General features: G+C 42.6%; 1 protein-coding gene across 3 annotated transcripts in view; it reads right to left on the bottom strand.

Annotated features, from left to right (window-relative positions):
- Positions 1 to 26523, bottom strand: part of ZMIZ2 (zinc finger MIZ-type containing 2) — an 88901-nt gene that overhangs the window by 3618 nt on the left and 58760 nt on the right. For all 3 annotated transcript variants that reach the window (XM_056571243.1, XM_056571245.1, XM_056571244.1), the window contains exons 8-17: positions 22647 to 22721; positions 20572 to 20743; positions 20348 to 20489; positions 20015 to 20225; positions 17940 to 18045; positions 16904 to 17061; positions 16340 to 16407; positions 14584 to 14652; positions 12087 to 12331; positions 2481 to 2659 (exon numbers count right to left, since the gene is read on the bottom strand). In XM_056571243.1, the coding sequence (XP_056427218.1) occupies positions 2481 to 2659; positions 12087 to 12331; positions 14584 to 14652; positions 16340 to 16407; positions 16904 to 17061; positions 17940 to 18045; positions 20015 to 20225; positions 20348 to 20489; positions 20572 to 20743; positions 22647 to 22721 (1425 nt within the window). The remainder of the gene's footprint in view (positions 1 to 2480; positions 2660 to 12086; positions 12332 to 14583; positions 14653 to 16339; positions 16408 to 16903; positions 17062 to 17939; positions 18046 to 20014; positions 20226 to 20347; positions 20490 to 20571; positions 20744 to 22646; positions 22722 to 26523) is intronic.

The raw sequence follows: 26523 nt of genomic DNA, 5'->3' as shown, positions 1-26523 counted from the left end.
GACAATTTTGTCCAACCCATTTTTGGAGTTTGGTGTGACATTATGTCTACTTTGGGAGTCTGATGGGAGTCAAATCAATGCATTGTCTTATGTGCATTGGTTACCTATTGTTCTAGTAGAAATGCCTTTCGCATGCAAAGAGGTCTTAGAATAGTGGTCTCCAGACTGTGGACCTCCAGACGTTGCAAAACAGCAACTTCCAGTATACCCGGATAGCCAACAACTGTCCAGGCATGCTGGAAGTTGTAGTTATGCAACATCTGAAGGTCCACAATTTATAGACCACTGTCAACAGAGGGAAGCCCAGCAATGGCACCCATGACGTCTGCAATGGTTAAAGGGGTATTCCAGGACAAAAATATTTTTTTTTATAATATCAACTGGCTCCAGAAAGTTAAACAGATTTGTAAATTACTTCTATTAAAAAATCTTAGTCCTTTCAATAATTATCAGCTGCTGAAGTTGAGTTGTTGTTTTCTGTCTGGCAACAGTGCTCTCTACTGACATCTCTGCTTGTCTCGGGAACTGCACAGATTAGAAGAGTAGAAAAGGTTTGCTATGGGGATTTGCTTCTAAACTGGGCGGTTCCCAAGACAGGTGTCATCAGAGAGCACTTAGACAGAAAATAACAACTCAACTTCAGCAGCTCATTAGTACTGAAAGGATTAAGATTTTTTAATAGAAGATATAGATAGATATATATATATATATATATATATATATATATATATATATATATATATATATATATATATATATATATATATATATATATATATATATATATATATATATATATATATATATATATCGTATATACTCGAGTATAGGCCGAGTTTTTCAGCACGATTTTTCGTGCTGAAAACACCCCCCTCGGCTTATACTCGAGTGAACTCCCCCACCCGCAGTGGTCTTCAACCTGCGGACCTCCAGAGGTTTCAAAACTACAACTCCCAGCAAGCCCGGGCTTGCTGGGAGTTGTAGTTTTGAAACCTCCAGAGGTCCGCAGGTTGAAGACCACTGCGGCCTTCAACATCATCCAGCCCCCTCTCACCCCCTTTAGTTCTGAGTACTCACCTCCGCTCGGCGCTGGTCCGGTTCTGCAGGACTGTCCGGTGAGGAGGTGGTCCGGTGGGATACTGGTTCCGGGCTGCTATCTTCACCGGGGGGGCCTCTTCTAAGCGCTTCGGGCCCGGCCTCAGAATAGTCACGTTGCCGTGACAACGACGCAGAGGTGCGTTCATTGCCAACGTACTTCTGCGTCATTGTTATGGCAACGCCTCTATTCCGGGCCGGAAGCGCGGAGAAGAGGCGCCCCCGGTGAAGATAGCAGCCCGGACCACCTCCTCACCGGACCACCTCCTCACCGGACAGCCCTGCAGGACCGGACCAGCGCCGAGCGGAGGTGAGTACTCAGAACTAGAGGGGGTGAGAGGGGGGCTGGATGATGTTGAAGGCCGCAGTGGTCTTCAACCTGCGGACCTCCGGAGGTTTCAAAACTACAACTCCCAGCAAGCCCGGACAGCCGATGGCTGCCCGGGCTTGCCGGGAGTTGTAGTTTTGAAACCTCTGGAGGTCCGCAGGTTGAAGACCACTGAGGGCGAATGATGAGAAGAGGATGATGAAGGGGGGTGTGTGGGGATGATGAAGGGGGGTGGGGATGATGAAGGGGGGGGGTGTGGGATGATAAGGGGATGATGAAGGGGGGGATGTGCGGGATGATAAGGGGATGATGAAGGGGGGATGTGTGGGATGATAAGGGGATGATGAAGGGGGATGTGTGGGATGATGACAAGGGGATGATGAAGGGGGGATGTGTGGGATGATAAGGGGATGATGAAGGGGGGATGTGTGGGATGATAAGGGGATGATGAAGGGGGGATGTGTGGGATGATGACAAGGGGATGATGATGAGGATGTTAATGACGGGTCTGGATGATGACAGGGGGGGATGAGGTATTTCCCACCCTAGGCTTATACTCGAGTCAATAACTTTTCCTGGGATTTTGGGTTGAAATTAGGGGTCTCGGCTTATACTCGGGTCGGCTTATACTCGAGTATATACGGTATATATAATATATAATATATAATATAATATATATAATTATATATATATATATATATATATAAATATATATATATATATATATATATATATAAAAGTTTTTCCTGGATAACCCCTTTAAAATATGCTCCCATCAAGCTGCATGTGTGTGTGTGTGTGTGTGTGTGTGTGTGTCCCTGTAAAGTAGTGGTCTTCAACCTGCAGACCTCCAGATGTTGCTAATCTACAACTCCCAGCATGCCCGGACAGCCTTTGGCTGTCCGGGCATGCTGGGAGTTGTAGTTTTGCAACATCTAGAGGTCCGCAGGTTGAAGACCACTACTGTAAAGGATTCCCTTTTGTCTACTTTCATAAATGTCATGTCTGCAGCTCTCGCAACAACCAAAAGTGAATTTCCACAATGCTTTTTCCTCACCTGCCCAGATAAGGGAGGAGCTCCGCTCTTTTCCTGGTTCATCATGGAGTTCGGAATGTCAGATTGATAGGAGATGGGCGGCGGACCATTGGGGGTGAAGTCATTCATGGTGGGTGTGCCGGGGTTAGAGGATGGGAAGCCACCTTCAGGATATCCCCCTTGACCCTGGAAAGTTGGGCCTAGATTGGAGAAATGAATGTATGAGGACTGTATCATAGTAAGCGTGTGAATAAGATCATCATAAAAGGGGCTTTCTGGTTTCATGTAAATGAAGCTTAGTCACTGTATGACAAAAAGTGCATTTCATTAGGCTGGTTTCACACCATGATTTGTGCGTCTGACATGGATACAGACACTGGCACCATTCATTTCAATGGCTCGTGGCCCGAATGTAGTCACTAGCTGACTACACTCAGCCTACTGAAATGAATGGGGCGGAGCACAGATATGCCATGATGTGAACCTGGCCTCATCATTTTCAAGATCTTTTCTCTTCAGAGGCTTAAAGCGCAACGGTCTTGAAATTTTAGTGTAATAACCTGCACGCAGCCTTTGTACTGTGTGCAGGTGTTGTGTACAGCAATCATTTTACCTCATATTTGCAGGTTTTCGTGACGCTAAAAAGTGCTTTTAATCAAAGCCACCGAGTTCGGATGGGCGTGGTGCGAGGTACGCAATGCCCCGCCGCCGCCACGCCCACCCACCCACTTTGTATCTCAGTGCTGGGACCGCTGTGTGATTGACACACAGCTCCTAGCGCATGCGCCCTTCAACTAATGTAAAGTGCGCGCTGCTGTGTGTCATCCAGCAAGCGCTCGCTCCTCCAGCGATTGCTCGATCCCAGGCTCTCTGCACCTAGCCCTGCGCAGGCGCACTAAGGAGGACGGCGGCGGGAGACAATGACACGCTGGATGACACGCAGCAGCGCGCACGTTACATTAGTTGAAGGGCGCATGCGCTGGGAGCTGTGTGTCAATCACACAGCGGTCCCAGCACTGAGATACAAAGTGGGCGTGTGGGTGGGCGTGGCGGTGAATCGCGTACCTCGCACCACACCTATCCGACAGTCAGTGGCTTTGATTAAAAGCACCTTTTAGCATCACGAAAGCCTGCAAATATGAGGTAAAATTGCTGTACACAACACCTGCACACAGTACAAAGGCTGCGTGCAGGTTATTACACTAAAATTTCATGACAGTTGCGCTTTAACATCTCTGTAATGTCATTCTCCTGCCCCATTTGACACAGAGCCTTGTGGTACAGTTGCTATGACAACTATATAATGTACAAAGAATTTCCTACAGGGATCTTGTCCCAAGTGTCCCTCATATGGGTCCTATTCTGGTGCCTATTATACAGCCCCCCCCCATCTCTGACAATTCTACGCACCCCCTGTCCTGCTCCCACAGCTGCAGTAATCCCCTTGGGGGTTAGACACGTGTCCAGAACCATAAGGCCATGTTCACACGGCAGAATATCTGCCCAGAAATCCCAGGTGGACATTCCACACATTTGCTTGATTCGGCAGCATTAGGAGCGGTTGTGTGCCGTCTTCATAGACAGTAACGCATTTCCGAGCGGAATCCCCAGAAACATTGAAACAGTTTGAAGGGGTACTCCCGTGGAATTTATTTATTTATTTATTTTTTTTAAATCAACTGGTGCCAGAAAGTTAAACAGATTTGTAAATCACTTCTATTAAAAAAATCTTAATCCTTCCAGTACTTTTTAGGGGCTGTATACTACAGAGGAAATGCTTTTCTTTTTGGATTTCTCTTCTGTCACGAGCACAGTGCTCTCTGCTGACCTCTGCTGTCCATTTTAGAAACTGTCAAGAGCAGGAGAAAATCCCCATAGCAAACATATGCTGCTCTGGACAGTTCCTTAAAAGGACAGCAGAGAGCACTGTGGTCGTGACAGAAGAGAAATCCAAAAAGAAAAGCATTTCCTCTGCAGTATACAGCCCCTAAAAAAGTACAGGAAGGATTAAGATTTTTTTTTATTGAATTAATTTACAAATCTTTTTAACTTTCTGGCACCAGTTGATTTAAAAATAAAAAAAATAAAAAGGTTTTCCACCCCTTTAATGCTTCTGGGGACACTGGAATCGGGACTTCTGCTGTGTGCACAGTGCAGCAGAATCCTATTAAAGTCAATGGAATTTCCGAGCAGAATATTTCTGGGGAACTCTGCGCAGAAATACTGCTGTGTGACCATAGCCTAAGGGTCCGCTGAGGAAATTCAGTAAGGAAAACTTCCTCTTTGAATTCCTCTGTGGAGCCTCAATCTTCTGCATAAATCAGAAATGTCCTATTGACAAATGACAAGTGAAATGGAAAGGACTGGCTTCAATGAAGGAATCTGTCTCATACGGTGCTGACCGACTAGGACACGGTAGGGAGGAGACAAATGGACTTTAATAACCAAGATGCAACGAGTTTCCATAAAGAAAAGAATTTCCTCTGTAGTATTCAGCAGCTTATAAGTACTGGAAGGAACAACAACAAAGACGTGGTCTCAAATGGCAGGAGGTGATCAACCCCAAATGCGGTTGTGCATTTATACTGGGGGAGCAGATCCTGCCCTTGTAGTCCGTTGCTAGGGACGATCCCCAGCATCAAAATGCATACAATGGAGGATGCCTGCAGCGGACTACAAGTACCACAATAGAATCCTACACCAGATAGACAGTGTGGATGTGTAACAATTAGAATAATACAATACAGGAATTTACATCTACCACAGTAGTGCACCTAAATTTCTATATTGTATTATTCTAATTGTTACACATCCACACTGTCTATCTGGTGTAGGATTCTATTGTGGCACTTGTAGTCCGCTGCAGGCATCCTCCATTGTATGCATTTTGATGCTGGGGATCGCCCCTAGCAACGGACTACAAGGGCAGGATCTGCTCCCCCAGTATAAATGCACAACCGCATTCAAGGTTGATCACCTCCAGCCATTTGAGACCACGTTTTTTGTTGTTGTTTAAATCTTATACTCGGAGGTGTGTAAACTCCATATGTAATGCACCTTGATCATTATTTAGGCAGCATTAAGGTAGCACCTGTGAGGCCGGCACACATACCAGCCAACTTAGGTGGGGCTTGTAGTCTGCCTCCCTCCTCCCATTGTATGTGTGCTTAGCCACACTGGAGGGAACTGGGAGGAGGCTGCAAGTTGGCCTAATGCTGCCGTAATTGCCCACTGGCCCCTGTTTTGCTTATCAAGCACAGGTAGGTTAGCGTTAGGTCCCGCGCCATTTGAGAAACCTTGGCGTTGGTGTGCGGGCTCTGGTGTGTCCTTCATATAAGGATACACTGGCGAATGTCTCAATTTTAACATCAGTGTTGAGGGATAGCCAATGTCATTGTTTACATCTACCACAGTAGTGCACCCATATTCTTGTATTAAAGGGAACCAATCATCAGATTTTACCCTATATAATGCTTGGCAAAGCGTTATATAGGGTAAAATTGTTGTCCTCACCATCCCCGGGGGACGCTCCTGCCCCCAGGGATGGTGAAGATATGAAGTTATAAACTAGTCACCGCCATAAATAGTCACCTGGGCGGGGAGCTCTTCTCATCTACTCCCGTTCTTCGGCCGGCAGCTACGCCCCCTCCGCTTGATTGATGGGCCGCGTCACTCTGCTCCGTCTGTTCAGTGAGCGGAACAATGACGCGGCCCATCAATCAAGCGGAGGGGGCGTCGCTCCCGGCTGAAGAACGGGAGTAGATGAGAAGAGCTCCCCGCCCAGGTGACTACTTACGGCGGTGACTAATTTATAACTTCATATCGTCACCATCCCTGGGGGCAGGAGCGTCCCCCGGGGATGGCGAAAATAAAGATTTTACCCTATATAACGCTTTGCCATGCTTTATGTAGGGTAAAATCTGATGATTGGTTCCCTTTAAAGTATAATATGGTACAGAGTTCTAGTGAAGGAGATTGTACTGACAGGTTAGTGCGGGTGATAATGATGACTGATTTAGTTTAATTGTATGCCTGACAGACATCATCACATTGAAAGACAGATTGTTATTTACATTTTTTTTTATATATAAAGATGTTCGAGGTCTCAAAACGATTCCACAAAAACTGAGTGTGAACATAGCCAAAACATCATAGAAGGTACAGAACACTTATGACTGATTACTTCTCCGTCTGTACAATCTTTTCTCACCTCCACAGAACAATGCCAACAATGAGTTTCAGTAAGGAGCAACACACATATCGGGACCCCTTTTTATGAATCACAACAAAGAATTAAAGGGGTACTCCAGTCGAAAACTTTATTTTTTTAAATCAACTGGTGCCAGAATGTTAAACAGATTTGTAAATGACTTCTATTAAAAAATCTTAATCCTTCCAGTACTTATTAGCTGCTGAATACTACAGAGCTAATCATTTTATTTTCGGAATACAGAGCTCTCTGCTGACATCATGAGCACAGTGCTCTTCGCTGACATCTCTGTCCATTTTAAGAACTGTCCAGAGTAGGAGAAAATCCCCATAGCAAACATATGCTGCTACAGACAGTTCCTAAAATGGACAGAGATGTCAGCAGAGAGCACTGTGTTCCAAAAAGAAAATAATCCTTCCAGTACTACTTAGCTGCTGAATACTACAGAGGAAATTAAGTTTTTTTTTAAATAAGTAATTTACAAATCTGTTTAACTTTCTAACACAAGTTAGTTAATTAAAAAAAAAAAAAAAGTTTTCCACCGGAGTACCCCTTTAATGGCTTTTGCTCTGGTGGACCCAACATCTAATAGTGGTCCCAGGAGAGGGACATGCAGTGATAAGTTAAAATGACTTTGTATAAAAAAAGTAATTGTCTTTATGAAAAAAAAACTCCCAACATGACGATCTGATGTCTTTTAGCCCAGACATATTACCGTATTTTTCGTCCTATAGGACGCACCGGCGTATAAGACGCACCCAATTTATTTGTGCAAAATCTAAAAAAATAAAGATTTTGAACCCAATAGTGGTCTTCAACCTGCGGACCTCCAGATGTTGCAAAACTACAACTCCCAGCATGCCTGGACAGCCGTTGGCTGTCTGTGCATGCTGGGAGTTGTAGTTTTGCAACATCTGGAGGTCCGCAGATTGAAGACCACTGCATAGGAGGTAATACTCGCGTGTCCCCGCCGCTCCGGACCCGTCACCGCTGCCCTGGATGTTGCTCCATCGCTGTCTCTGTGTCCCCGTCGCTCTGGAACGTCTCTGCTGCCGGCCGGGTATCCTCGCTCTCGGTCGCCGCCATCACGTTGTTACGCACGCCGACGCACGTACGCAACGATGTGATGACGAGGAAGGAGAGCGCCGGCCATACAGGGGATCCCGGCACGGAGCAGACACCGAGGAGGCAGGTAAGGTCCCCCCCGGTGTCCTGTAAGCACTAACCCGGCTATTTAGTCGGGCTGTTCGGGGCCGCCGCGGTGAGATCGCGGCGGTCCTGAACAGCCCGACTGAACAGCCAACTTAGTGTCACTTTCCCTTCAGACGCGGCGGTCAGCTTTGATCGCCGCGTCTGACGGGTTAATACAGGGCATCACCACGATCGGTGATGTCCTGTATTAGCCGCGGGTCCTGGCCGTTGATGGCCGCAGGGACCGCCGCGATAGGGGTGTATTCGCTGTATAAGACGCACCGACTTTTTCCCCCCAGTTTTGGGGAACAAAAAGTGCGTCTTATACGGCGAAAAATACGGTACATATGTACATATAATTGAATGTGTAGCCCAGACATATATGGTACATATGTATGCCATATAATTGAATGTGTAGCCCAGACATATACGGTACATATGTACATATAAATGAATGTGTAGCCCAGACATATACGGTACATATGTATGCCATATAATTGAATGTGTAGCCCAGACATATACGGTACATATGTACATATAAATGAATGTGTAGCCCAGACATATACGGTACATATGTATGCCATATAATTGAATGTGTAGCCCAGACATATACGGTACATATGTACATATAAATGAATGTGTAGACCAGACATATACGGTACATATGTACATATAAATGAATGTGTAGCCCAGACATATACGGTACATATGTACATATAAATGAATGTGTAGCCCAGACATATACAGTACATATGTACATATAATTGAATGTGTAGCCCAGACATATACGGTACATATGTACATATAAATGAATGTGTAGCCCAGACATATACGGTACATATGTACATATAAATGAATGTGTAGCCCAGACATATATGGTACATATGTATGCCATATAATTGAATGTGTAGCCCAGACATATACGGTACATATGTACATATAAATGAATGTGTAGCCCAGACATATACGGTACATATGTACATATAAATGAATGTGTAGCCCAGACATATACGGTACATATGTACATATAAATGAATGTGTAGACCAGACATATACGGTACATATGTACATATAAATGAATGTGTAGCCCAGACATATACGGTACATATGTACATATAAATGAATGTGTAGACCAGACATATACGGTACATATGTACATATAAATGAATGTGTAGCCCAGACATATACGGTACATATGTACATATAAATGAATGTGTAGCCCAGACATATATGGTACATATGTATGCCATATAATTGAATGTGTAGCCCAGACATATACGGTACATATGTACATATAAATGAATGTGTAGCCCAGACATATACGGTACATATGTACATATAAATGAATGTGTAGCCCAGACATATACGGTACATATGTACATATAAATGAATGTGTAGCCCAGACATATACGGTACATATGTACATATAAATGAATGTGTAGCCCAGACATATACGGTACATATGTACATATAAATGAATGTGTAGCCCAGACATATACGGTACATATGTACATATAAATGAATGTGTAGCCCAGACATATACGGTACATATGTATGCCATATAAATGAATGTGTAGCCCAGACATATACGGTACATATGTATGCCATATAAATGAATGTATAGCCCAGACATATACGGTACATATGTACATATAAATGAATGTGTAGACCAGACATATACGGTACATATGTATGCCATATAATTGAATGTGTAGCCCAGACATATACGGTACATATGTACATATAAATGAATGTGTAGCCCAGACATATACGGTACATATGTACATATAAATGAATGTGTAGCCCAGACATATACGGTACATATGTATGCCATATAATTGAATGTGTAGCCCAGACATATACGGTACATATGTACATATAAATGAATGTGTAGCCCAGACATATACGGTACATATGTACATATAAATGAATGTGTAGCCCAGACATATACGGTACATATGTACATATAAATGAATGTGTAGCCCAGACATATACGGTACATATGTATGCCATATAAATGAATGTGTAGCCCAGACATATACGGTACATATGTACATATAATTGAATGTGTAGCCCAGACATATACGGTACATATGTATGCCATATAAATGAATGTATAGCCCAGACATATACGGTACATATGTACATATAAATGAATGTGTAGCCCAGACATATACGGTACATATGTATGCCATATAAATGAATGTGTAGCCCAGACATATACGGTACATATGTATGCCATATAAATGAATGTATAGCCCAGACATATACGGTACATATGTACATATAAATGAATGTGTAGACCAGACATATACGGTACATATGTATGCCATATAATTGAATGTGTAGCCCAGACATATACGGTACATATGTACATATAAATGAATGTGTAGCCCAGACATATACGGTACATATGTACATATAAATGAATGTGTAGCCCAGACATATACGGTACATATGTATGCCATATAATTGAATGTGTAGCCCAGACATATACGGTACATATGTACATATAAATGAATGTGTAGCCCAGACATATACGGTACATATGTACATATAAATGAATGTGTAGCCCAGACATATACGGTACATATGTACATATAAATGAATGTGTAGCCCAGACATATACGGTACATATGTATGCCATATAAATGAATGTGTAGCCCAGACATATACGGTACATATGTATGCCATATAAATGAATGTATAGCCCAGACATATACGGTACATATGTATGCCATATAAATGAATGTGTAGCCCAGACATATACGGTACATATGTATGCCATATAAATGAATGTATAGCCCAGACATATACGGTACATATGTACATATAAATGAATGTGTAGCCCAGACATATACGGTACATATGTATGCCATATAAATGAATGTGTAGCCCAGACATATACGGTACATATGTACATATAAATGAATGTGTAGCCCAGACATATACGGTACATATGTACATATAAATGAATGTGTAGCCCAGACATATACGGTACATCTGTATGCCATATAATTGAATGTGTAGCCCAGACATATACGGTACATATGTACATATAAATGAATGTGTAGCCCAGACATATACGGTACATATGTACATATAAATGAATGTGTAGCCCAGACATATACGGTACATATGTATGCCATATAAATGAATGTATAGCCCAGACATATACGGTACATATGTACATATAAATGAATGTGTAGCCCAGACATATACGGTACATATGTATGCCATATAAATGAATGTGTAGCCCAGACATATACGGTACATATGTACATATAAATGAATGTGTAGCCCAGACATATACGGTACATATGTACATATAAATGAATGTGTAGCCCAGACATATACGGTACATCTGTATGCCATATAATTGAATGTGTAGCCCAGACATATACGGTACATATGTACATATAAATGAATGTGTAGCCCAGACATATACGGTACATATGTACATATAAATGAATGTGTAGCCCAGACATATACGGTACATATGTACATATAAATGAATGTGTAGCCCAGACATATACGGTACATATGTACATATAAATGAATGTGTAGCCCAGACATATACGGTACATATGTACATATAATTGAATGTGTAGCCCAGACATATACGGTACATATGTACATATAAATGAATGTGTAGCCCAGACATATACGGTACATATGTACATATAAATGAATGTGTAGCCCAGACATATACGGTACATCTGTATGCCATATAATTGAATGTGTAGCCCAGACATATACGGTACATATGTACATATAAATGAATGTGTAGCCCAGACATATACGGTACCTCTGTATGCCATATAATTGAATGTGTAGCCCAGTCCATGCATTGCAGCCAGAAATATTCTTCTGCAGAATGACATATCATTAAAGTGCCAAGTTATAAAGAGATCAGTCAGCTTTTTGAAGCCGCAGTATAGGCTCCAGACCTGCTCTTTTCCCCTATGAGGTCCTTACCACTGTGGCTTATCTTTTTGGAGGTTAGTAAGGATGTGTTGGGTCACTAAATACACATCCAATATCATGTCTTTCTACTTTCATCTCCTGCTCTATAAATCTGGTTTATTTTGCCATTTGGTTCTTTTCCCAACTTAGGTTTGTACACAAGGCGACTATATTCCACCACAAAGACAAGATCTTCAAGGAGCCACTAATACAAACAAAATGCCAGTCCCAATAATGCATAAGGACCTCCTGTTACTCACCTTGTTGGCCGCTGTAGTCTGTCCGCACACCGCCCCCTGACTGCATACTATTGAAGGGAGAAGAATTTGGTCCCAGAGCAGCGATCATTTCCATAACATTTGGCATAACCATGTGCGCTGGGCTCAGACTTCGACAGCGCTTGAGTACAGGTCCATCTGACTCTTCCTTCACGTGGGTGTCTGGCTTCACAGGGACCGGCTTCCAGCAACAGGAAGGATCAATGGTGATCTCTTCATAGTCAGAGCTAGGGCAAAGAACACAATAAGGTTTTATAAAAAGTCCTAAATTCTATGTATTTAGATACAGAAACAGCTAAAATCCCCAACTACAGATGATCACAAACACATATAGGATACCCCGACATTACTATATATCATTACATACACACGTATAATACCGACATAACTATATATCATTACATACACACATATAATACCCTGACATAACTATATATCATTACATACACACATATAATACCCCGACATAACTATATATCATTACATACACACGTATAATACCCCGACAAAACTATATATCATTACATACACACGTATAATACCCTGACATAACTATATATCATTACATACACACATATAATACCCCGACATAACTATATATCATTACATACACACGTATAATACCCTGACATAACTATATATCATTACATACACACATATAATACCCCGACATAACTATATATCATTACATACACACATAATACCCTGACATAACTATATATCATTACATACACACGTATAATACCCTGACATAACTATATATCATTACATACACACGTATAATACCCCGACATAACTATATATCATTACATACACACGTATAATACCCCGACATAACTATATATCATTACATACACACGTATAATACCCCGACAAAACTATATATCATTACATACACACGTATAATACCCTGACATAACTATATATCATTACATACACACATATAATACCCCGACATAACTATATATCATTACATACACACGTATAATACCCCGACAAAACTATATATCATTACATACACACGTATAATACCCCGACAAAACTATATATCATTACATACACACGTATAATACCCTGACATAACTATATATCATTACATACACACATATAATACCCCGACATAACTATATATCATTACATACACACGTATAATACCCTGACATAACTATATATCATTACATACACAGGTATAATACCCCGACATAACTATATATCATTACATACACACGTATAATACCCTGACATAACTATATATCATTACATACACACGTATAATACCCCGACATAACTATATATCATTACATACACACGTATAATACCCCGACAAAACTATATATCATTACATACACACGTATAATACCCCGACATAACTATATATCATTACATACACACATATAATACCCCGACATAACTATATATCATTACATACACACGTATAATACCCCGACATAACTATATATCATTACATACACACATATAATACCCTGACATAACTATATATCATTACATACACAGGTATAATACCCCGACATAACTATATATCATTACATACACACGTATAATACCCTGACATAACTATATATCATTACATACACACATAATACCCTGACATAACTATATATCATTACATACACACATAATACCCTGACATAACTATATATCATTACATACACACATAATACCCCGACATAACTATATATCATTACATACACACGTATATTACCCAAGCATTACAACTATATATGATCACAGACACACATAATACCCTGACATAACTATACAGTGATCCCTCAACATACGATGATAATCCGTTCCAAATGAACCATCGTTAGTTGAGGCAATGTAAAGTATAGGACGTAATACTCACCTGTTCCCGCCGCTCCGGACCAGGATGCGGTCCCCTGGATGTCGCCTTCCATCGCTGTCGCCGTGTCCCCGCCACTCCAGAGGTCTCTGCTTCCCGAGGATCCTCGCTCTCCGTTGCCGCCATCACGTCACTACGCACACCGCTCATATTGGATGACGGGACGGTGTGCGCAGCGACGTGATGATGAAGATGGAGAGCGCCAGCGGTGCAGGGGATCCCCAAGATGACACTCCGGAGCCCCGAGGACAGGTAAGTGATCATCACCGCAGCACACAGGGCACCGTAAACGGCTATCCGGTGGCAGCTGAAGCAGTCTGCGCTGCCGGATAGCCGTTTATGCGATGGCCCCGACATACAAAAGCATCGTATGTTGATGCTGCCTTCAACATGCGATGGCCTCTGAGAGGCCATCGTATGTTGAAATGATCGTATGTCGGGGCCATCGTAGGTTGGGGGGTCACTGTATATAATCACAAACACATATATAATACCATGGCAGTACAACTGTATATCAAATACACATAGGATACCCTGATCACAAACACATAGGATACCCTGGCAGTACTACTATATATAATCACAAACACACATAAGTACCATGGCAGTACTTACTTCTGGATATACAGCAAGGTTCCCAGCATGTACTGGTCAACTTCTAATCCTTCTAACAGGGCAGTTTTACTGCAAAACAAAGATATAATCCACATCATTCACAAGCATTTACCAGTGATATATTATGGTGCAGTCATTGGATTTTAGCATACTGCGTTACACCAAAATATTAATAATGACTTATATCCAATAAGCTACGCTTACATAATAGATGTTGCAGGAAAGGTTTACAAAAAAAAAAAAAATTAATAAAAAGGCAAGTTTTAAAATTTTAAAATCACTTTCATAAATCTACTTTAACTTCATCAACTATCAAACAACCTGATTCATAGACTGTATGCAATCGTGACCAGGGCCCTAAGTTGAATATTTATTGTGTAATGTTTGATTTTTGCCTTTATTTGTACCCCTAAAATTGCAAAGTGTTGCATAATTTGATGTTGCAATATATAAAGTAAATTACAATTATTACAACACAACGTGAAACGTCACCTATGATTATCTAGCACCATCTACTGTCTGTTAGTAGGTACTACAACCTCATCAGTAAGTCATTACACTACAGCAACACAATTCTATTTGTCTTTATCTATCTTAGTATACATTTCCGTATCACACTCCAACAACTTATAATTGACACAGTGCTGGGACTTGTAGTTCTACAGTGGGTGCTCTGTTTACCAAGGACTGACCCTGGCCTTGAATCAAATATTCCAAAGTAGCACTTCAAGAAGGTTTGGAGAAAAAAAAAAATGTTGCTTTTTATTTTTTTTTAAATACTCATAAGTGAATAAAAGTTTTCAAATTGGATTCTTTAAATGCCACCTCTTTACCTTTTAAAATATTGCATTTCTTGATCACTATTTTATACGGTCTATAAGATAGCTGTTAGTGACTTTTTTGGCACACAATTAACCTGGCCGCATCTACATGGTCCCCTCCTGACCCAAATCATGCTTTGGAATGGCAATAGCACCCAATGAATACATTACTTTGAGCATTTAATGGTCTGTATACTGGGGCCCATTACCAGCTTAGCAATAAGATAGTGTGTCCCATACAAGTTTCTGCAACCATAACAATATTTGGCTAGTGAGAAAGCAGGAAGAGATTACTGATAAAAAATATTTTAATGGGGATTGATTGACCTGCAAAGTTATTGGTGTGATGATCTATAAAATGCTTGCTTGATCCAGTGCCAATGGTGCACTTCTCTTGGTTGGAGAAAACCCTACCATGCTGGTGGCAAATCCTTGAAAACAACTTTCCAAGCTACTGAACAGTCATCAGTGGTATAAAAAGTTGTATGAAAGGAAGGATTATAAAATAGTCACACACAAATTGTTGTTATACGGCAATATGGAGGGAAAAAAAAAAATAGATTCATCATTAGACAAACTGCAGGTAGGCCAGCTGACCACTAGAGATGAGCGAACTTACAGTAAATTCGATTCGTCACGAACTTCTCGGCTCGGCAGTTGATGACTTATCCTGCATAAATGAGTTCAGCTTTCAGGTGTTCCGGGGGGCTGGAAAAGGTGGATACAGTCGGAGGAGACCCTTTCCTAGGAATGTATCCACCTTTTCCAGCCCACCGGAGCACCTGAAGGCTGAACTAATTTACGCAGGATAAGCATCAACTGCTGAGCCGAGAAGTTCGTGACGAATCGAATTTACTGTAAGTTCGCTCATCTCTACTGACCACCTAAGGGGTGGAGGAGTAACCCAACTATAGAACATGTATGGTCAGCCTTACTTGCACACAGGGCATCTCCAGGTCCCACGTTCACAGTTCAGCTGCAGGTAGGATTCCAGATCAAAACACTGGAGGGTAAAAAATAAAAAGCTTGTTAGTAGATTCCTGCATACAGAGTCGCTCAGAAGAAACACATGAATATGGTCAGAGGACAGCAAAAAAACAGACTACAGTAGACTCTCCCAATAGCGGACACTCACTCATGTGACCGGCGGATGTACAGAAGCAAGAGACCACTGCGGGAGCCAGGGCCCCTTACTGGGGTATTGACTGTACCCCTTGACGGCGGCCCTGTGTAGGGCTGGTGTATACTCCTGGTTGTCCGCCAATGGGGTTTTTTGTCCTCTAATAGGAGTGTTTTGCCCCCTATTGTCCCCTTTTGGGTGTGTGTGTCTGCTATTGGGAACATCCCCTATTCGGAGAGTGCAAATATATTAAGTCTTATAAGACCTTGCCGGGGAATTAAAAACTGTCCACTAAGGGAGATTTTACGGTATATGCAAATAAACAGTACGTGGTATAAATGGTAAGGGAAAAAGGAAAAACATATCACTAGTCATTTACCTGGATGTGTCTACAATCATGGCCCCTGGCAGGAAGCTGAATTCTTCGGAAGGTGATTGGACATTTTAGGGACACCTTGATAGCCGTCTGCTCCACACCATCCTCACCATTGGGCCCAGGAGTCCCAGGGATGCTGCCATTGCTAAAATTTCTTTTAACTGTGAAATAATTAAATAGAAAGTGAGCAAAGAAGAGATGGCTCAGCTTAGTGTGTAAAGAGAACAAAATAGGAAATGGATGTGGATAGTTTGGAAGGTTGAGCTGGGAAGTGGCAGATGAGGTTCATCACTGATAAATGTAAGGTAATGCACATGGGGAAGAAAAATCCGGGCTGGGATTATGTATTAAATGGGAGAAAACTTGGGACGACTGACTTGGAAAAGGACTTGGGTGTCTTAGGGTCATAGATGCCCACGACAAGGAAATAATTCTACCGCTGTACAAATCACTAGTCAGACCACACATAGAATACTGTGTACAGTACTGGGCACCAGTGTACAAGAAAGATATAGTGGAGCTGGAGAGGGATCAAAGACTTATAATATAAATATATCAGGGGGCAGTACAGATATTTCTCCCATGACCTATTTTTACCCTGGAATAAGGGTGCAAGACACCTAAAACGCGCCATATTCTGTTCCATTGTCCTAATGTGTTTGCCATTTATGGAATAAAGCCAAGTTTTTGAGCAATTTTTCCCCCTAAAATTAGGAAAAATTGTTTCTTTCTACCTAATGTTTTTTTCTGCCTTCCTCTAGATCAATATTTCCCAACCAGGGTGCCTCCAGCTGTTTCAAAACCACAACTTTCAGCATGCCCAGACAGCCAACAGCTGTCCTAGCATTCTGAGTGTTGTAGGTTTGCAACAGATGGCGGCACCCTGGTTGGGAAACACTGTTCTATATCAACACTATAGGGTAATAGATGTACATCCAGTTCAGCCTGTATTTTTCCAGCCTTACAAACTATGAAAATGAAAGGGCAGAACAGAGGAGCGCAGTATAACAACAAGAGACATATGGAGCACTGCTATTACTTTTGGTGATGCAGTGTTCTGCAGGGAGAAGCCTCTTCTTTATCAGACCCTGCAGGACAGACCTTACAGATGGGCGGTGAACCAGTTGCAGCACAAATAGATGAGACTAAGAAGTAAAAAGAAAAAAAAAAAGTTATATTTGAACCCAAAAACACACATATAAAATGTACAAAATGTCTCCCTTTCATCTTGTCATAATCAGGAATGAAGGGAGGGGGGGGGGGTTGGTTGTAGGCCCCTTTACCCATTACAGACATTGACCAAGCAGAGTTTCCATATAACCGTCAGTGATGACAGGTTGGAACCGGCTCGAAACCGCACATACCCGTGTTACCAACCATGCCGAGGAGTTCAAGACACCAGGCAGGTCCCACGGAGGAGCAGACTCAGCAGGTAAACAGCATTCTTATTGTTGTAAAACCTCTTGAACTCTCCCTAATTTCCAGTTTGGAGACTAATCCTTTAATTATGGGAGTGGGCCGGTGAGACATCTCCTTGCTGGAGCCTTTAGAGCGTGTCCAGTTTGCAATGAATGGTTTCAAGGCTGTTTATCCAATCTTATTACCACGTATACACGAGTCCACCAAATGGTGAATTCGTTTTTATGACTCCTGAATACAAAGGCCCCAGAAGACTGATGTTACTAACTTTGGGGTGGATGGGGGTGGGATGGTTGATTTAAATACTACACCAGACATATACAGGTGGGATGGTTGATTTAAATAATACACCAGACATATACAGTGGTCCCTCAACATACGATGGTAATCCGTTCCAAACGGACCATCGTTTGTTGAAATCATCGTATGTTGAGGGATCTGTGCAATGTAAAAGTATAGGACAGTGGTCTACAACCTGCGGACCTCCAGATGTTGCAAAACTACAACACCCAGCATGCCCGGACAGCCGTTGGCTGTCCGGGCATGCTGGGTGTTGTAGTTTTGCAACATCTAGGAGGTCCGCAGGTTGTAGACCACTGGTATTGGAAGTTGTCCCCGACCGCTCCGGACCGTCACCGCTCATCACCGCTGCCCGGGATGTCACCGTACATCACTGTCGCCACGTCCCCGAGGTGTCCACGACGCTCCGGCAAGGCCTCTGCTTCCCCGGCATCCGCGCTCTCCGTCCCCGCCATCATGTCGTTACGCACGCCGCTCCTATTGGATGACGGGACGGTGTGCGCAGCGAGGTGATGACGTTGAAGGAGAGCACTGACGATGCAGAGGATCCTGAAGAGGACGCGCCGGAGCCCGAGGACAGGTAAGAGACATCACCGGAACTCACGGGGCACTGTAAACGGCTATCCAGTGGCAGCTGAAGCAGTCTGCGCTGCCGGATAGCCATTTATGCCATTGCTCCGACATAAAAAAGTATTGTATGTTGATGCTGCCTTCAACATGCGATGGCCTCTGAGAGGCCATCGCATGTTGAAATTATCGTATGTGCCATCGTAGGTCGAGGGGTCACTGTATATAGCACCTACATATAATGCAGGGATGTACACAGATTGTGATGTATTTTATTAGTGCATCACACGAGGTTTCTTACTTTCCAGGATAAAGCTATTTTCACATGTGCATTGAGCGCGTATTATGGCTGAATTGGACTGCAGACTTAATAACTTAAAAGGGTATTCTGGAAACATAGTAATATTAATATAGTGCTGGGTTGCCATTTTTAAAAAAAGGAAGCATACTCTTCTACCTGTTCCCCACGCTGTGACATCTTCCGAGACAGACCCGTCTCAGCAGTAATGGCCCACTCAGCCTGCCTCAGTCAGTGAGTGGCCCCAGCACCATATCAAAAATGTTATGTATCTGGAAAACCTATTTAAACCAGCAGCATTATAGGGATCAATTCTATTAGTTCAGGTAAAGACCTGAGTGTGGGTTTTGGCACTCGGCCATTATAAGAGTCAACCTATGCACCATTGTGTAGATCTAACATTAGACCAATTGTATTTTTAGATGTTATTTAGAATTTGTGGGGTCCTCATTCAGGCAGAGTTATTAATCTTTTCTTCTCCCATCCATCTCTCCATTCCCTCTCTACCATAAGGGGTACACTGTACTTACACAGCAGCAGGCACTGACTGTGATCTGGATGCTGTTTCGGCCAGGCTGGCACACTTGCTTCAGGTAGAGGGGTTTATGGGAAGTTTTGTTGTCCCCCCGCTCAATACTCAGAGGTGTGGAGTTCACACTGACTTGTACAGAACAAGGCCAGTTTGTGTTCATCTGTCGATCCTCATGATGGTAACACTTAAACTGCAGCTCTAGATCGGGCCTAAGAGCAAGACAACAATGTAACACTGTAATACCAAGTGTAAACGGCATAAGGGGCACAACAAAGTACAACTCTGACGTTAACCACATGGCACATTCAAAAATACTTTGGCGTAAGCATACCTCATCATAAGTGTCTTATAGACAGATTCCCGCAGGTGATATACGTGGTTACTGACTGCTAGGTTGTGCTGCAATCTGAATGGTTCCAGAACAATGCCATCCCGTACCGGGAATGTCAGTCTCAGCTCATCATTGGAGGCCCCTATAGATAAAGAGTCACAATAACCTTATATCCAGCCTAGGAGTTTATAATGGCGGTGATACAAAAAGATCTGAAGACTTACCTGTGGGAGACTGGTGCAAAGCGTTGTGTGAAGGTTTGACATCAGGAAGAAATGGGGACTTGACATCTTGACCTGGTGACATATAGGGCGGTGCACTGCTTCCAGGTGTCATAGGTGGTGTAGGATTTCCTGGTAAGGGAGAGCTGGGATATCCAGGCATGGGGCGCCCCGGCTGGAAGACAAAGGTTTGATCTTCAATCATGTATAAAAGTAGCTGTTTAAGGGGTTTCACTTCAGCCAACATATTGTCCAATACAATGATCACAGGCATTGACATATGTACATCATAGACTAAGGCACCATGGGATTGCCTGTGGGTCACAGCATCATTGCAATATACCTACAACTCACACGTAAAGAAAGTTTCACAGGAATCCCAAAACAAGAATACTTGTGACCAGTGCATATCCCCCAGTTTAGAAAAACACATTCTGGTTACTTGGGAGCAGCAGGAATGCCAAAATTTTAATGCAACCCCCTAACCTTACAGGGGCTATTTGGAGACAAAAAATAAATAAACAAACCCTCGCCTACCTAATACCACTGGGGTTACTTATGTGGAGTCATCCGGTCCCTGACAGCTCTAGTTACTCCCTACTTTCAAGACAAGCTCTTCACTGTTGTCTTGGAAATAGGAAGGAGCCAAAGCTGCTGGGGGCAGAGGAAGGGTAAGTATTTTTTATTTAGATCGACCCCAGCAACATATAACTTTATTTTTAGTCTATGGATAACCACTTTAAAAAGCCATCATACATACCAGAAAAACTAGTCAGGAGAATGAAGGGTAGGGTATGTTGAATTTTAATGCTCAATTCATTTATCCTCCCTACAAAGAAGCTGTAGTCAGGAGTTAAAGGGGTTATCCAGCGGGAGGTGGATTTTTCACAACTTTGCCCAGGAAACAGTATATATTATATAAATACCTCCAGCAATGCTTTTGGTGTCCCGCTCCAGTCCCATAATTCACTCTTTCACTCAGAAAATGTGACCCCAGGCCTGGAGTGGCACAGTGCCCCTAAGCCACTTACTGACTCACTACGCCCAGTTGGACATTTTGGGCATCATGATTTCAGAGCAGCAGGAGTGCAGCCAGGGACTAGAACAGGACACTGGAGGCATTGCTGGAGGTTAGGAAGTAAGTTTGCTTTTTTTTTTCATGCACTTTTACGTGGGCAAAGTTGTAAAAAATCCCCCTCCTGCTGGATAACCCCTTTAAAGTAGCATCTTTCTCTCTATAGAAAACACCTAAGCTGAGTGTGCAATGGGGGTAGGTCAGAAGGAATAGCTGCCAACTGAAAGAACATTTCGTGGAGAGCTATTGGAGGTGTACGGGAACCTGTAGATATGGGATTAAAGTGGTACTCCGGTTAAACAGATTTGTAAATTACTTCTATTAAAAAAAATCTTAATCCTTCCAGCTGCTGTATGCTCCACAGGAAGTTTTTCTCTTTTTAAAATGTATTTTCTGTCTAACCACAGTGCTCTCTGCTGACACCTCTTTCTGTATCAGGAACTGTCCAGAGCAGGAGCAAATCCCCACAGCAAACCTATCCTGCTCTGGACAGTTCCAGATACGGACAGAGGTGTCAGCAGAGAGCACTGTGGTCAGACAGAAAAGAAATTCAAAAAGAAAAGGACTTCCTCTGTAGTATACAGCAGCTGATAATTCCTGGAAGGATTATGATTTTTTTTTATTGAAGTAATTTACAAATCTGTTTAACTTTCTGGTACCAGTTGATTTAAAAAAAAAAAAAAGTTTTCTGCTGGAGTACCCGTTTAATCCACAGTGATTTGTCTACATAGGTCTCTTCTATATGTACAGAACATGTTCATACACCATAACCAGAAACAAAACTTATGTAGCTTTTGGGCCCCAATGCAAAACCTGTAACAGGGCCCCGTGTATAATACTGGTGCCTTCTCAGGGGGCAGAGATGCCGTGAGGCCCCTCAGGCAACAAGGCCTGGGTGCAACTACTACCTCTGCACCCCTATAGTTACCCCCGACCATTACCCTCTCCCAGCAGATATTTAAGCCACATTTACATTTTTTCCACAGGAATGCTTTCTGCTTACCCCACTCATAGTCTGATTATATGCAAAGTTTCCACCGTTAAAGTTATTGCTCTGTCCATTGTATTGATCCGTGAGCTGGAGAGTAAAGGAGGGAAAAGGTTAGATCTCAATAGACCAGCACAAGCAAGCGACAGGGTAGAACATATATGTAGAATTGATCTTACACAAAAGGATAGCGGTCAGCAAAAAGCTTGATCATCTGATAAGCGTTCTCTCCTGATCCCCTATAACAGTGTTTTCCAAACAATGTGTCTCTAGCTGTTGCAAAACTACAACTCCCAGCATGCCGGCATGTTTGGAATTGTAGTTTTCCCAACAGCTGGAGATGCACTGTTTGGAAAACACTGCCCTATACACATGCACGCTCAGCTAAACATACATGTCTTCTGATTCGGGAGAGGGGAAAAAGCTGCTGCCAGACACCTCTGATACCAGCTAATGTTAACAGCATCTGCCATTAAAAGGAGTACTCGGGTGTAGGAACACTTATCCCCTATCCAAAAGGAAAGGGGATAGGTGTCTGATCGAGCGCGTCTGACCGCTGGTACCCCCACAATCTCTTAAATAACGCCTTGGCCGACCACAGGAACGGAGCTGTCTACTCCCTGCGTGAAGCTGCGGCCAACATGCCCCCTCTATGTAGCTCTATGGGAGAGCTGGAGATACCCAAATGCTTCCTCTAGACTGCCGGGGTGTCGTGCAGAAGATCATGGGTGGTCCAGGCGGTCGGACCCCCCCCCCCCCCCCCCACCCCGCAATCAGACACTTATCGCCTATGCTTTGGATAATGGATAAGTGTTCCTACACTGGAGTAGGAGGCTTACACAGTCAGTCTCACTGATAGGTCTAATATATCTGACACCCATCTTATTTTAAAGTGCTTATAGCACTTTGGGGGTCCATATAGCTCACCGACTGACGGTGCCTGTGTATGGTCATCTTTATGGGGGGCTATTTATACATTTACTGACCCCCTGATCAGATCTTTCAAAACCTCAGCAGCAAATGTAAAAGAACAGAAGCTGCAGAAAGAAGAACTTTCCACTGTAGGAAGCACGGAGGCTAATAATAAATGTATTACTCTGTGTTACAAGGGCCACTTCCTTTTTTCATTAACCAGTTCTGTTCCTTATAACATTAGCCTATGCACATAATGCACTACGAGACGCAGGTGGTGTCCTTGAAGGAATTGATAAGGAGCATGGAAAGTAGAACACGTTCCTGTTGCACAACTCTATCCAGCAGGCTATAAAACTGTGCGCTGTATGACTTGACATAATAGGTGCGCGGTCACATGACGAGGCGCAGCTCATACTACAGCACAGCTTTCACTTCTTCTAGCGCCCTGGAAATAGGGTTTTTCCTTTTAGGCAGTTTTCTTTACTATACCCTTTATTTTTTAACATTTTATTAAGTAGCCTTTAGTTATACAAAAGCCCAAATTTAATAAATCAAGCAAGAACAGGACAGGTAGAATGCCTGCGGTGTATGTTTACTACCATAGGGAGAGAAGGATTAGCGTGCCAGACTCCTATAGTGCCGCTTATCTCAGAGAAACAGGCATGCTAAAATCTGTAGTTTGGCAACTGCTGGAGGCACCCTGGTTGGGAAACACTGGGATAGAGATTGATCAGCTTGTTCCTTCTTATCCAGTAGATAAGGAATATGTTGTAATCTTCAGGTAACCCCTTTATCATGTCCTCTGCTAAAATTCATCACTGTATTAAAAAGGTATTTATAGGCCATGTTTGTAATTTGGTATATTTTCTTGTCTTACGTGGGACTACATATACACACACACACATAATATATTATATATACATAATATATTATATATATATATATATATATATATATATATATATATATATACACATATATACATACACATATACATATATATACACACACACATACACATATACCAATATATACACACACATTATATTATATTATATATATATATATAGTGATCCCTCAACTTACAATGGCCTCAACATACAATGGTCTTTTCTGGACCATTGTAAGTTGAAACCAGACTCAACATACAATGCTACAGACAGTCCAGATCTGCGAAATGTCAATGGCCGGAAGAACTGACCAATCAGAATGGGCATTTACTGGTAAAACACCTGTGTTACTGAAGTGTATGCACTGACTGATGTCTGGTAGCGCCCCTTACAGTACAGGGAGGTATTATATGTTCTGTACACTTTACCTGTACCAGGATTGGCTGCTCCTTTGGACACCAGGTGAGGGCGGCTCCATGTTACTTTTTTACTGTGTGTACTGTACAGGACCCCGAAGAAGCTCCTGTCCTCTACATAGACCAGTGTTTCCCAAGCAGGGTGCCCCCAGCTGTTGCAAAACTACAACTCCCAGCATGCCCGGACAGCCTTTGGCTGAAATAGACAGTGATTACAGCTTCCAGCAAGTCTTTATTACTTTAACAGTGATCCCCCGACTTATGATGGCCTCGACATATGATCATTTCAACATATGATGGCCTCTCAGAGCCCATCGTATGTTGAAGGCAGCATCGACATATGATGCTGCTGTGTGTCGGGGCCATCGTACAACTTCAGCAACTGACAGATAGTTGTTTAATGTCCCCGTGTGCCCCGTTCTGCCTCCTGTTCCTCACATGCTGTCCTGCTAACTCACGCAGGCTTCCACTGTGAGCTCCGTGTAAGCCCCGCCCCCCAGTGCAGCCATAGCCAATAGTCTGCAGCATCTTGCTGCAGGCATCCAATGAGCTGCTGGCTGCCCTCCCCTTCCTTTCCTATAGAGCTGTAGTCGGCAGGATCGTAATGGAGGACATTCTGTCCCCCCTGAAGGTATTTGAAGAACTATACAGTACTGTATGCAATGTCACACATCACATACAATACATATACACACTATACACCCCATACATCAATGTTTCCCTATCAGTGTGCCTCCAGCTGTTGCAAAACTATAACTCTCAGCATGTCCAGACAGTCAAAGGCTGTACATGCATGCTGGAAGTTGTAGTTGTGCAACAGCTGGAGGCACCCTGGTTTGTTAAACACTCCCCATACACTCCACATACAATGGTCATCCCAGAACCAATTAGCAGTTTCCCATAGAGATATGTATTCAACATACAATGGTTTCGAGGCCCCAGAACCAATTACCATTTTTACATAGACATATGTACCCGACATATGATGGTTTCAACATATGATGGTTCTTCTGGAACCAATTAATATCATATGTTGAGGGACCACTGTATATGTAAGGATTTGCTTTATCTGTATTAATTATCTACTTATTTTTCTTTCATACTCACTTATTCCTATTTTTGGATGACATTTTGGGGCTTCAGAACCAATTACCAGGTTTCCATAGAGTTCTGGTCTCAACATACAATGGTCGTCCCAGAACCAATTAATATTGTAACTTGAGGGACCACTGTATTTATTTTTAAATTTTTTGAGAAACCTTTTAATGTAGCATTTTTGCCTGCAGTCCTATGTAAAACCAAAGATCACCGATAAGCCATCAAATGACAAGCCTCCTTGTGATACGGTTTGTAGATATCTACAATTATATGGTGTATCTCCTACGCACATTAAAGCACGCTCCGGCAGCACAACCTGCCTAAATCTCCTCGCAACTTCATAGTCCAAGACTACAGAGATTAGGATACAGATGTGCTAGAAGTTCCATGTAAGTCAAGTTGTAGGGAGATTTAAACAGAGATCCTGCCACCAGAATGTTATTGGGGTTACTCATACTCCAGTAAAAGAACGGATATACTCTATAGACCAGTGTTTCCCAACCAGTGTGCCTCCAGCTGTTGCAAAACTACAACTCCCAGCATGCCCGGACAGCCGAAGGCTGTCCGGGCATG

The sequence above is a fragment of the Hyla sarda genome, chromosome 4 (assembly GCF_029499605.1).
Source record: "Hyla sarda isolate aHylSar1 chromosome 4, aHylSar1.hap1, whole genome shotgun sequence".
NCBI classification, from domain to species: Eukaryota; Metazoa; Chordata; class Amphibia; order Anura; family Hylidae; genus Hyla; species Hyla sarda.
This window is presented reverse-complemented; position numbering and strand designations above follow the sequence as displayed.